The following is a 14,619-nucleotide window of genomic DNA, read 5'->3' on the forward strand; positions in this document are numbered from 1 at the left end:
AATCCAAAAAAGAAACGTACTAAAAAACATCCCTGGATCACGAAGGGCATTTTAAAATCAATCAAAAGGAAGAACATATTATTTAGACGTTATTTGAAGAATCCCAATTATACTGAACATACTAAGTCTATTTACAAAATGTACCGTAATAAATTAAACCATGTAATACGATATTCTAAACGACTATACTTTTATGATAAATTCAAGCAGAGTAGAAACAACGTAAACAGTACTTGGAGTACAATTAATGAAATTCTCAATAAAAACGGTAAAGACTCATCATATCCAGCAACATTTAAAAATGATGATTGCGAAATTAGCAATGATAATAAAATCGCTAGCAACTTTAACAAATACTTTGTAAATCTTGGTTATAATCTCGCTAGTAAGATTAATATTAAACTAAAAGCGGAACATTTTTTACATAATAAGGACAAGGTATGCCATTCCATATTTACATATCCAGTAACAGTAGAAGAAGTTTTAAAAGTTGCTCACACAAATGTGAAACCAAACAAAGCAGCAGGCTATGATGACTTTAAGCCAGGTATTATCAAACAAGTTATCCCATACATTGTAAAGCCTTTAACTCATCTCTGCAATATTTCTTTTAACACCGGCATTTTTCCGGATAAGCTTAAAATAGCAAAGGTAAAACCAATCTTTAAAAAAGGAGACCCCAGTCATTTTGAAAATTACCGCCCTATATCTTTATTGTCAGTCTTTTCAAAAATCATTGAACGATTAATGTTTAATCGTATATACAGTTTTCTATGTAAATATAATGTTCTTAATAACGAGCAGTACGGATTTCGTCCTGACCATTCTACAGAATTAGCTTTAGCAGATGCAGTCAACAATATTGATAATAGTCTTGATAAGAATAATACCTGTGTAGGCGTATTTCTCGACCTATCCAAAGCTTTTGACACCATCGATCACAAAATATTACTAAGTAAATTATTTTTTTATGGTATCAGAGGAACAACCCTAAATTGGCTAGATAGTTATCTTTCAAATAGATACCAGTACACTTTATATAAAAATTCTAAATCTGAACTTGCTAAAATCGCTTGCGGAGTTCCTCAGGGTTCTATACTAGGTCCATTACTATTTATAATTTATGTCAATGATATCGTTAATGTCTCCGATATTGCTAAAACAATATTATTTGCCGACGACACAAATATTTTCTTCGATTCCCAAAATCTACTCTCATCACATAAAACTGTTTCTACTGAACTAACTAAATTTTCCAGCTGGTTTGCAGCAAACAAATTATCTCTTAATATAGAAAAAACTAATTATATGGTGTTTAATGCTAGTCACTCATTCAGATGGGATCACAATAGTACCATGAATGATAAAATTATTAATCGGGTTAACACCACTAAGTTCTTGGGTGTACACATAGACAATAAACTTTCGTGGCGTGATCACATATCAGCAGTCTGTAACAGAGTGGCTAGAAATACTGGTATTATATGCAAATTAAAACATTATTTACCTCCAAATATACTCAGAACACTCTATATAACTCTGATTTTACCCCAATTAACTTATTGCACGACTATTTGGTCAGGAACCTATTCTGGAAATCTTAATCACCTATGTGTCCTCCAGAAGAGAGCTATCCGCCATATATCACATGCTGCACCACGTGATCATACTAGCCCATTATATAAAAGATTAAATTTATTAAAACTAAATGATATTATAAGAGTCCAGCTTGCAACATTTGCATATAAAGCATGGAATGGATTGCTACCCGAGGCTTTTAAAGATTTTATATATAGTAACAGACTAATCCACAACCATGAAACACGCCATTGTAATAACGCCCATCTTTTATCCCAACGAAGTACTTTAAGTTCTTTTAACCCTCGTATTCGTGCTATAAAAACGTGGAATAATCTCCAGGATAATGTTAAGAATAAGCCTTCTTACTCTGTATTCAAAAGGAATCTCCAAACTGTAATTATTTCTCACTATTGATGGATTTATTCTTGTATGTGTTTGCGATTAAGATCATTATAAAGATTGTTAGGATTGCCTATTAAGATTATTAATTTCAAGTAGAGTCAATTCGATTATTTCATCATTGTAGATGCTACTATTAACTTTTCTTTTTCTATTCTTAAGTTTTTCTCTCTTTTTTCTTTTTGGGGAGTCTCCTACTTTGTTAAGCCTTACGGGCTTTATAGGAGACTTCCCGTCACACTGTAAATTGTGATGAAACAAATAAATATACAAAATATACAAAAACGTCTTTGCGAGTACACTACGAGTAATAGCTACTCTCTTAAAACACCATCGAATATACAAATCACAATGTTTTTACAGACTTTACGTGCAATCTGAGAAATTGCAGGCTTGAGACCCATATTTTAGGGCTAGGTATTCGCAGCATAAAACACTCTGGAAGTGCTGTTTCCGGCCATCTGGGGGTTTGAAAGAAAACAAAATTTTCTTGTACGCTCCTCGCCAAACGATGGTGGCGCTCCGCTTAGATAGTCTCCACACATTAGCTACCCCCCCCCCCATTAATTTTCCCGTTCCGCCGCGCCTGCCTGGTTGGTCAACATCCAATCATACACGGCCAACCATATACGTACAATGTTCCTGTGTGCCTGTGTTGCAAGAGCTGAATTAGTACAGATAATGCCAATTCGTTGCATGTAAATACGCTTTGTTGCTTGTAACTTTATGGCAGGATGTTGTTAACCCAAAAGCGTTCAAATGTTGCCTGTCATGTGCCATTCGAGAATAATGAACCAAAGTAGAGAACTTTACGTATTGTTTTGAAGAAGTGTGCTACGCAAGGAGATCCATTGTATTTACGTGTACCCTTCCGTATAAGTTAGAATTTTTGGGAGGTCGTTACAATAATAATGATCATAATATTAGAAGTTTAACCATTGAAAAACACATTCCAATTTATTTTTCTTTCAGTAGGTGCCTGAAAAAAATTCTCAGCATATTGCCCGAATTTTCAACAAAATATTTGGTAAGGGGGGCTGCAGCTGCAATCTCATTTGGATCACCAAGTGAAGGTGAAAATACAAAATTAAGTTTACAAAATGGAGTGTGTGTTGAAGTGTGCTTTATTGCACCAAATTGCATCTGAGGTAACCTGGAAATGCAAACAATTCCAAAGGGGAGGGGGACACCCCCTCCCTTTACACCCTCCCCCAGGCCGGCCATCAGTCTTCAGCCCCCACCCCCCCACTCAAAAGTACCTTCCTACGCCACTGACAATCGCTACTTCTAGTACTCAGTACTAGCTGTATAATCAGACACTCAACACTGGATTGCATTTCCTCCCTGCAATCATTTTATTTAAGAGACTCTCAAGAAGATGGATTCATCCTGGTACTCTACCAAGTATAAGCCCCGCTACTTCCACTGCAAAGAGTACAATCCCTGCCAGTGCCCCTTCAAGAAGATGGGTTCATCCTGGTGCTCTTCCAAGTACAAGCCCCGCTACTTCCACTGCAAAGAGTACAATCCCTGCCAGTGCCCCTTCAAGAAGATGGATTCATCCTAGTGCTCTTCCGAGTACAAGCCCCGCTACTTCCACTGCAAAGAGCACAATACCTACCAGTGGCCCTTCAAGAAGATGGATTCATCCTGGTGCTCTTCCAAGTACAAGCCCCGCTACTTCCACTGCAAAGAGCACAATCCCTGTCAGTGCCCCTTCAAGAAAATGGATTCATCCTGGTACTCTACCAAGTACAAGCCCCGCTACTTCCACTGCAAAGAGCACAATAACTGCCAGTGCCCCTTCAAGAAGATGGATTCATCCTGGTACTCTACCAAGTACAAGCCCCCTACTTCCACTGCAAAGAGCACAATCACTGCCAGTGCCCCTTCAAGAAGATGGATTCATCCTGGTACTCTACCAAGTACAAGCCCCGCTACTTCCACTGCAAAGAGCACAATCCCTGCCAGTGCCCCTTCAAGAAGATGGATTCATCCTGGTATTCTACCAAGTGTAAGCCCCGCTACTTCCACTGCAAAGAGCACAATCCCTGTCAGTGCCCCTTCAAGAAAATGGATTCATCCTGGTGCTCTACCAAGTACAAGCCCCCTACTTCCACTGCAAAGAGCACAATCCCTGCCAGTGCCCCTTCAAGAAGATGGATTCATCCTGGTGCTCTACCAAGTACAAGCCCCGCTACTTCCACTGCAAAGAGCACAATCCCTGCCAGTGCCCCTTCAAGAAGATGGATTCATCCTGGTGCTCTACCAAGTACAAGCCCCGCTACTTCCACTGCAAAGAGTACAATCACTGCCAGTGCCCCTTCAAATGCACCCTCCTGAATTTGTACGGCTGCTAGTAGTCAGCATGTGGAGCCCTGATGGTAACAAGACAGGGGCTTTTTAACTAGTTTTGTGGAGACATGCAGGTTATAGTGTTGACAATAAATAATTGTCCACCTGTTAACTATAGTAGGGCTCAGATGAAAAATGTGCAGACAGTGACTGCATATCGTTCTGACTAGTTTCCATCAATTGTTATTATATTTCTCAAAAGAAACTTGCATTGTTTGTTGAGCCTTTCAGTCAATCTGAAAGGATAATTGTGCTGTCATATACAGTTGTCATGGCAAGGGATTAATCACTCCTAGTTATCCTCCATTTCAAAACAGAGGGGTATGTCGCAAGCAGTTTCTCGAAATTTCATACGTCTGACCATATCTTTAGGGCGGGGCTACAAGAAAACTGCTCTCGTTGATAACCGACTGATAAAGGAGATCAGCTTCTGAAAGTTTAAAAGTGTATTTATGTAAAACGTCACCGGTTATAAAGTCAGTGGAGGTAACATACTGTAACGGAAATATGTTTAGAGGATATTTGTAAAGTAAAAATGATAACATGATGATAGAAATGTGACCAACGTCTACGATTAGATCTGCAAATCCATGTATTGTCATCATGTTGTTTTACTGTTGCAAATATGAAATCATATTGTGATTTTCATATTGTCATACATGTTTAGGTAGATATGTACTTCTGTGCAATACTATATATATATATATATATATATATATATATATATATATATATATATATAGATATATATATATATAGTATTGCACAGAAGTGCAATATATAGAAGTGCAGTATATATATATATATATATATATATATATATATATATATATATATATATATATATATATATATATATATATATATATATATATATATATATATATGGTCAATTCCATGATAAGGTCAACATCATACCTAAAAATTTAAAATCATTGTACATTAAAATTGTATAAGTTTCCAATAAACAGAATACTTGTAGTTACTAAAAATAATTTGTTCACCCCCAAAACATCATTTGTTTGATTATGGGGTCAGTTATAACAAATGGTTCCCGTTTTAACTAAATTATGAAAAATACAGTGAAATTTCATTTTGTGCAGATTTGTACATAGTAATCATAGATATCATCAGTTTTTTGGACTAATTATATTTGCTATAGCATAGTGCTCACTTAATAGCTTCAATTTTTTTTCGACATCAAGGCATTAGACAATAGTGGTGAATTGAAAACACCCTCCATTTACTGTCACGCGAGTCACAAAATTTACTGTTTTTTTTTTCTCCTTGCCTGCACATTAGTTTTACACCAAATAATGAATATCAAGTCTTCACATAGATACCAAAAGGATTACTGAATTTTCCTTTCCAGAAGATATTCAAATTTTGCGGAAAATCACCCTTTATGAATGTCACGCGAGTCACGTCATGCGAGTCACGTCAAATCAAGATAGTGTTTCTACCTATTTACTGTGTGTTGGACTAATTATATTTGCTATAGCATAGTGCTCACTTAATAGCTTCAATTTTATTTTGATATCAAGGCATTAGACAACAGTGGTAAATAGAAAACAGTAAACACCCTCGATTTACTGTCACGGAGTCACAAAATTGACTGTTTTTGCTTTTTTTCTCCTTGCCTGCACAATAGTTTTACTCCAAAATAATGAATATCAAGTCTTCACATAGATACCAAAAGGATTACTGAAATTTCCTTTTCAGAAGATATTCAAATTTTGCAGAAAATCACCCTTTACAAATGTCACGCGAGTCACGTCACGCGAGTCACGTCAAATCAAGATAGTGTTTCTACCTATTTACTGTGTGAAAATTACAGGGATGTTATATTTTGATGAATGAATCACTGATTAAAGATATCATATATGCATTCCCTTTAATTACGCAACTTGAATAATATGGGCACACATAATGCAACTATTATCATAATTTCATTTGAAATATCAGAATTTAAAATCATGAATATTTATTCGCAATATAATGCCTATTTTATCACCACATTTGGAAAGTTAGCACATGTCATTGATTTTTTAGTATTATACTAAACCATAATCTACATTTGTATCTGGCAATGCCATGTCCTATGACTTGACAACCTTAAGGTCTAAACTGCTCAATCATTCCCAAAATTCTATGAGCGAATGTATCTTCTCAAATATTACACTTTTGGTTTATTCAAATATGACAAATGAGAATGGTAATTTGAATCACATTTTGATAGATCTGTTTCTTCTATAACTTTCAAATGAGTGACTTCAACAGACTAAATATTGTTATAAATATTAATTGACAAAATATATTGCCTGAACAACTGTACTACCCGTACAGTATATTACCTACTGTCTGCAGTCATGAAGGTAACTCGGGGACATTAATATCATCTGGACATTCCCAAGGGAAGTACCTTTTGGACACTTTCTAGACCAATGAATGTTATATTTTACTATGCAAGATCTGTACCCTCAATTCACTACTGCATTTGGTCTAGAACTATCCGAAAAGTGAACTTGTCACGCGAGTCACGTTTTCTTGTCACGCGAGTCACAATACATCTTCATCGTTATTTTCATGCGTTACAACTTTTTTTCAAAGTTGCATAGCAATTGAGGTAGAGGTGTTTTTCAACTTCGGTATGATTATAAAAAGTGATTGGAAAAATTTTAATAAGACATAAGAAATCGAACATTTGTGTGTGCATTCTGATTTTTGCTAATAGTAACTGTCACGCGAGTCACGTTTAGTTTTTCGCCAATTTCACCCCAAATACTTGAGGTATAAATATTTTTTTCTCTACTGTTGTAAGCATTAAGGCGTACATTCACTGCTACATTAATGCTTTTCTCCCAGGTAATTTCTTTATTTGTTAAATGATATCAAACAGAGAGGAATTTGAGTAAAAATGTCACGCGAGTCACCATGGAATTGACCATATATATGTTTAATTGAAGGTTAAGTCACCAGGAAGTTATATTTCATATTCTAGCATGCTGTAATACTACTATGTATATTGAGCTTTAATACATTAGCTGCCCTCTTCCTCTTTCTGTTTCAGGTAGAACTATTGTACTGTATTGTATTGTAGTTAATAGTTAAAAGTGTGTAAGGGGCTAACTTTCACCTAATCGTATTTCCTCGTATGTTTACGTCACACATGCCATTTTTTTGTAACAAACACTGCAGATTCAACAGCTCACCGTGTTGTGAGTAATCCAGGATCAAGTTATACTAAATCACTTAAAACGGAGATGATGTAAGTAATCTTTCAATTTAGCGTTTTGCTATTTGTTTCCAAAATTCCATAATTTAAAATCTGACATTTTTGACTGAGTTTCAGGGTATAAGGGATACAGGTTGCGTTTCTATGATCACTGAAAACGCCTTCAACTTGAACAGAGACGTTTTATATAGTTATTATACTTAGTTGAAAACAACGGATGATTACACTCTTTGCTTCTCTAAACAAATATCAAATCTATCCTTCATATAGTAGACTCTAGATTTGATAGTAGACACTAGCTTTCATAGTAGACTCTATAACCTTCAACTGTAGACACTATAGCCTTCCTAGCAGACATTAGCCGTTCCTAGTAGACAATAGCTTTTATAGTAGACAGTAGCCTTCAAAGTAGACTCATATAGCCTTCAAGGCACTAAACTGCATAGCAGACACTAACCTTCCTATATAGCAGACACTAGTCGTTCTAGTAGACACTAGCCGTTCCTAGCAGACACTAGCCTTCATAGTAGACTCTATAGCCTTCAACTGTAGACACTAACCTTCATAGCAGACACTTGCCTTCATAGTAGACTCTATAGCCTTCAACTGTAGACACTAACCTTCATAGCAGACACTAACCTTCCCAGCAGACACATAACCTTCCTAGCAGACACTAACCTTCCTAGTAGACTCATATAGCCTTCAACTGTAGGCACTAAACTGCATAGCAGACACTAACCTTCCTATATAGCAGACACTAGTCGTTCTAGTAGACACTAGCCGTTCCTAGCAGACACTAGCCTTCATAGTAGACTCTATAGCCTTCAACTGTAGACACTAACCTTCATATCAGACACTTGCCTTCATAGTAGACTCTATAGCCTCAACTGTAGACACTAACCTTCATAGCAGACACTTGCCTTCGTAGTAGACTCTATAACCTTCAACTGTAGACACTGATCTTCATAGCTGACACTTGCCTTCATAGTAGACTCTATAGCTTTCAACTGTAGACACTAGCCTTCATAGCAGACATTCACCTTCAAAGCAGACACATTACCTTCCTAGCAGACACTAGCCGTTCCTAGTAGACAATAGCTTTTATAGTAGACAGTAGCCTTCAAAGTAGACTCTATAGCCTTCAACTGTAGACACTAGCCTTCCTAGCAGACACTAGTCGTTCCTAGTAGACAATAGCTTTTATAGTAGACAGAAGCCTTCAAAGTAGACTCACATAGCCTTCAACTGTAGGCACTAAACTGCATAGCAGACACTAACCTTCCTATATAGCAGACACTAGTCGTTCTAGTAGACACTAGCCTTCCTAGCAGACACTTGCCTTCATAGTAGACTCTATAGCCTTCGACTGTAGACACTAACCTTCATAGCAGACACTTGCCTTCATAGTAGACTCTATAGCCTCAACTGTAGACACTAACCTTCATAGCAGACACTTGCCTTCGTAGTAGACTCTATAACCTTCAACTGTAGACACTGACCTTCATAGCAGACACTTGCCATCATAGTTGACTCTATAGCCTTCAACTGTAGACACTAACCTTCATAGCAGACACTAACCTTCATAGCAGACACATAACCTTCCTAGTAGACAATAGCTTTTATAGTAGACAGTAGCCTTCAAAGTAGACTCATATAGCCTTCAACTGTAGACACTAACCTTCATAGCAGACACTTGCCTTCATAGTAGACTCTATAGCCTTCAACTGTAGACCCTAGCCTTCCTAGCAGACACTAGCCGTTCCTAGTAGACAATAGCTTTTATAGTAGACAGAAGCCTTCAAAGTAGACTCACATAGCCTTCAACTGTAGGCACTAAACTGCATAGCAGACACTAACCTTCCTATATAGCAGACACTAGTCGTTCTAGTAGACACTAGCCTTCCTAGCAGACACTAGCCTTCATAGTTGACTCTATAGCCTACAACTGTAGACACTAACCTTCATATCAGACACTTGCCTTCATGGTAGCCTCTATAGCCTCAACTGTAGACACTAACCTTCATAGCAGACACTTGCCTTCGTAGTAGACTCTATAACCTTCAACTGTAGACACTGATCTTCATAGCTGACACTTGCCTTCATAGTAGACTCTATAGCCTTCAACTGTAGACACTAACCTTCCCAGCAGACACTTGCCTTCATAGTTGACTCTATAGCTTTCAACTGTAGACACTAGCCTTCATAGCAGACACTAACCTTCATAGCAGACACTAACCTTCATAGCAGACAAATTACCTTCCTAGCAGACACTAGCCGTTCCTAGTAGACAATAGCTTTTATAGTAGACAGTAGCCTTCAAAGTAGACTCTATAGCCTTTAACTGTAGACACTAACCTTCATACCAGACAATTGCCTTCATAGTAGACTCTATAGCCTTCAACTGTAGACACTAACCTTCCTAGCAGACACTAGTCGTTCCTAGTAGACAATAGCTTTTATAGTAGACAGAAGCCTTCAAAATAGACTCACATAGCCTTCAACTGTAGGCACTATACTGCATAGCAGACACTAACCTTCCTATATAGCAGACACTAGTCGTTCTAGTAGACACTAACCTTCCTAGCAGACACTAGCCTTCATAGTTGACTCTATAGCCTTCAACTGTAGACCCTAGCCTTCCTAGCAGACACTAGTCGTTCCTAGTAGACAATAGCTTTTATAGTAGACAGAAGCCTTCAAAATAGACTCACATAGCCTTCAACTGTAGGCACTAAATTGCATAGCAGACACTAACCTTCCTATATAGCAGACACTAGTCGTTCTAGTAGACACTAGCCTTCCTAGCAGACACTAGCCTTCATAGTAGACATTATAGCCTTCCTAGCAGACACTAACCTTCATATCAGACACTTGCCTTCATAGTAGACTCTATAGCCTCAACTGTAGACACTAACCTTCATAGCAGACACTTGCCTTCGTAGTAGACTCTATAACCTTCAACTGTAGACACTGACCTTCATAGCAGACACTTGCCTTCGTAGTAGACTCTATAGCCTTCAACTGTAGACACTGACCTTCATAGCAGACACTTGCCTTCATAGTTGACTCTATAGCCTTCAACTGTAGACACTAACCTTCATAGCAGACACTAACCTTCATAGCAGACACATAACCTTCCTAGTAGACAATAGCTTTTATAGTAGACAGTAGCCTTCAAAGTAGACTCTATAGCTTTCAACTGTAGACACTAACCTTCATAGCAGACACTTGCCTTCATAGTAGACTCTATAGCCTTCAACTGTAGACCCTAGCCTTCCTAGCAGACACTAGCCGTTCCTAGTAGACAATAGCTTTTATAGTAGACAGAAGCCTTCAAAGTAGACTCACATAGCCTTCAACTGTAGGCACTAAACTGCATAGCAGACACTAACCTTCCTATATAGCAGACACTAGTCGTTCTAGTAGACACTAGCCTTCCTAGCAGACACTTGCCTTCATAGTAGACTCTATAGCCTTCGACTGTAGACACTAACCTTCATAGCAGACACTTGCCTTCATAGTAGACTCTATAGCCTCAACTGTAGACACTAACCTTCATAGCAAACACTTGCCTTCGTAGTAGACTCTATAACCTTCAACTGTAGACACTGACCTTCATAGCAGACACTTGCCTTCATAGTTGACTCTATAGCCTTCAACTGTAGACACTAACCTTCATAGCAGACACTAACCTTCATAGCAGACACATAACCTTCCTAGTAGACAATAGCTTTTATAGTAGACAGTAGCCTTCAAAGTAGACTCTATAGCTTTCAACTGTAGACACTAACCTTCATAGCAGACACTTGCCTTCATAGTAGACTCTATAGCCTTCAACTGTAGACCCTAGCCTTCCTAGCAGACACTAGCCGTTCCTAGTAGACAATAGCTTTTATAGTAGACAGAAGCCTTCAACTGTAGACTCACATAGCCTTCAACTGTAGGCACTAAACTGCATAGCAGACACTAACCTTCCTATATAGCAGACACTAGTCGTTCTAGTAGACACTAGCCTTCCTAGCAGACACTTGCCTTCATAGTAGACTCTATAGCCTTCGACTGTAGACACTAACCTTCATAGCAGACACTTGCCTTCATAGTAGACTCTATAGCCTCAACTGTAGACACTAACCTTCATAGCAAACACTTGCCTTCGTAGTAGACTCTATAACCTTCAACTGTAGACACTGACCTTCATAGCAGACACTTGCCTTCATAGTTGAATATAGCCTTCAACTGTAGACACTAACCTTCATAGCAGACACTAACCTTCATAGCAGACACATAACCTTCCTAGTAGACAATAGCTTTTATAGTAGACAGTAGCCTTCAAAGTAGACTCATATAGCCTTCAACTGTAGACACTAACCTTCATAGCAGACACTTGCCTTCATAGTAGACTCTATAGCCTTCAACTGTAGACCCTAGCCTTCCTAGCAGACACTAGCCGTTCCTAGTAGACAATAGCTTTTATAGTAGACAGAAGCCTTCAAAGTAGACTCACATAGCCTTCAACTGTAGGCACTAAACTGCATAGCAGACACTAACCTTCCTATATAGCAGACACTAGTCGTTCTAGTAGACACTAGCCTTCCTAGCAGACACTAGCCTTCATAGTTGACTCTATAGCCTACAACTGTAGACACTAACCTTCATATCAGACACTTGCCTTCATAGTAGCCTCTATAGCCTCAACTGTAGACACTAACCTTCATAGCAGACACTTGCCTTCGTAGTAGACTCTATAACCTTCAACTGTAGACACTGATCTTCATAGCTGACACTTGCCTTCATAGTAGACTCTATAGCCTTCAACTGTAGACACTAACCTTCATAGCAGACACTTGCCTTCATAGTTGACTCTATAGCTTTCAACTGTAGACACTAGCCTTCATAGCAGACACTAACCTTCATAGCAGACACTAACCTTCATAGCAGACAAATTACCTTCCTAGCAGACACTAGCCGTTCCTAGTAGACAATAGCTTTTATAGTAGACAGTAGCCTTCAAAGTAGACTCTATAGCCTTTAACTGTAGACACTAACCTTCATACCAGACAATTGCCTTCATAGTAGACTCTATAGCCTTCAACTGTAGACACTAACCTTCCTAGCAGACACTAGTCGTTCCTAGTAGACAATAGCTTTTATAGTAGACAGAAGCCTTCAAAATAGACTCACATAGCCTTCAACTGTAGGCACTAAACTGCATAGCAGACACTAACCTTCCTATATAGCAGACACTAGTCGTTCTAGTAGACACTAACCTTCCTAGCAGACACTAGCCTTCATAGTAGACTCTATAGCCTTCAACTGTAGACCCTAGCCTTCCTAGCAGACACTAGTCGTTCCTAGTAGACAATAGCTTTTATAGTAGACAGAAGCCTTCAAAATAGACTCACATAGCCTTCAACTGTAGGCACTAAATTGCATAGCAGACACTAACCTTCCTATATAGCAGACACTAGTCGTTCTAGTAGACACTAGCCTTCCTAGCAGACACTAGCCTTCATAGTAGACATTATAGCCTTCCTAGCAGACACTAACCTTCATATCAGACACTTGCCTTCATAGTAGACTCTATAGCCTCAACTGTAGACACTAACCTTCATAGCAGACACTTGCCTTCGTAGTAGACTCTATAACCTTCAACTGTAGACACTGACCTTCATAGCAGACACTTGCCTTCATAGTAGACTCTATAGCCTTCAACTGTAGACACTAACCTTCATAGCAGACACTTGCCTTCATAGTTGACTCTATAGCCTTCAACTGTAGACACTAACCTTCATAGCAGACACATTACCTTCATAGCAGACACATAACCTTCCTAGTAGACAATAGCTTTTATAGTAGACAGTAGCCTTCAAAGTAGACTCTATAGCTTTCAACTGTAGACACAAACCTTCATAGCAGACACTTGCCTTCATAGTAGACTCTATAGCCTTCAACTGTAGACCCTAGCCTTCCTAGCAGACACTAGCCGTTCCTAGTAGACAATAGCTTTTATAGTAGACAGAAGCCTTCAAAGTAGACTCACATAGCCTTCAACTGTAGGCACTAAACTGCATAGCAGACACTAACCTTCCTATATAGCAGACACTAGTCGTTCTAGTAGACACTAGCCTTCCTAGCAGACACTAGCCTTCATAGTTGACTCTATAGCCTTCAACTGTAGACACTAACCTTCATATCAGACACTTGCCTTCATAGTAGACTCTATAGCCTCAACTGTAGACACTAACCTTCATAGCAGACACTTGCCTTCGTAGTAGACTCTATAACCTTCAACTGTAGACACTGATCTTCATAGCTGACACTTGCCTTCATAGTAGACTCTATAGCCTTCAACTGTAGACACTAACCTTCATAGCAGACACTTGCCTTCATAGTTGACTCTATAGCTTTCAACTGTAGACACTAGCCTTCATAGCAGACACTAACCTTCATAGCAGACACATTACCTTCCTAGCAGACACTTGCCTTCATAGTAGACTCTATAGCCTTCAACTGTAGATACTAACCTTCACAGCAGACACTTGCCTTCATAGTTGACTCTATAGCCTTCAACTGTAGACACTAACTTTCATAGCAGACACTTGCCTTCATAGTAGACTCTATAGCCTTCAACTATAGACACTAACTTTCATAGCAGACACTTGCCTTCATAGTAGACTCTATAACCTTCAACTGTAGACACTAACCTTCATAGCAGACACTTGCCTTCGTAGTAGACTCTATAACCTTCAACTGTAGACACTGACTTTCATAGCAGACACTTGCCTTCATAGTAGACTCTATAGCCTTCAACTGTAGACACTAACCTTCATAGCAGACACTTGCCTTCACAGTTGACTCTATAGCCTTCAACTGTAGACACTAACCTTCATAGCAGACACTAACCTTCATAGCAGACACATAACCTTCATAGCAGACACTGACCTTCCCAGCAGACACATAACCTTCCTAGCAGACACTAACCTTCCTAGTAGACACTAGCCGTGCTAGTAGATACTAGCCTGTCATTGCAGATACTAGCCTTACATTGT

At 38.6% G+C, this 14,619-nt stretch overlaps 1 protein-coding gene across 9 annotated transcripts in view; it reads left to right on the forward strand.

The window, feature by feature from the left end:
• Positions 1-7,452: 7,452 nt before the first annotated feature.
• Positions 7,453-14,619, forward strand: part of LOC139977071 (uncharacterized) — a 37,745-nt gene continuing 30,578 nt past the window's right edge. For all 9 annotated transcript variants that reach the window (XM_071986076.1, XM_071986080.1, XM_071986077.1 and 6 more), the window contains exon 1: positions 7,453-7,603. In XM_071986076.1, the coding sequence (XP_071842177.1) occupies positions 7,599-7,603 (5 nt within the window). In that variant the 5' untranslated portion in view covers positions 7,453-7,598. The remainder of the gene's footprint in view (positions 7,604-14,619) is intronic.

Source organism: Apostichopus japonicus, chromosome 12 (genome assembly GCF_037975245.1).
Source record: "Apostichopus japonicus isolate 1M-3 chromosome 12, ASM3797524v1, whole genome shotgun sequence".
Taxonomy (NCBI): Eukaryota; Metazoa; Echinodermata; class Holothuroidea; order Aspidochirotida; family Stichopodidae; genus Apostichopus; species Apostichopus japonicus.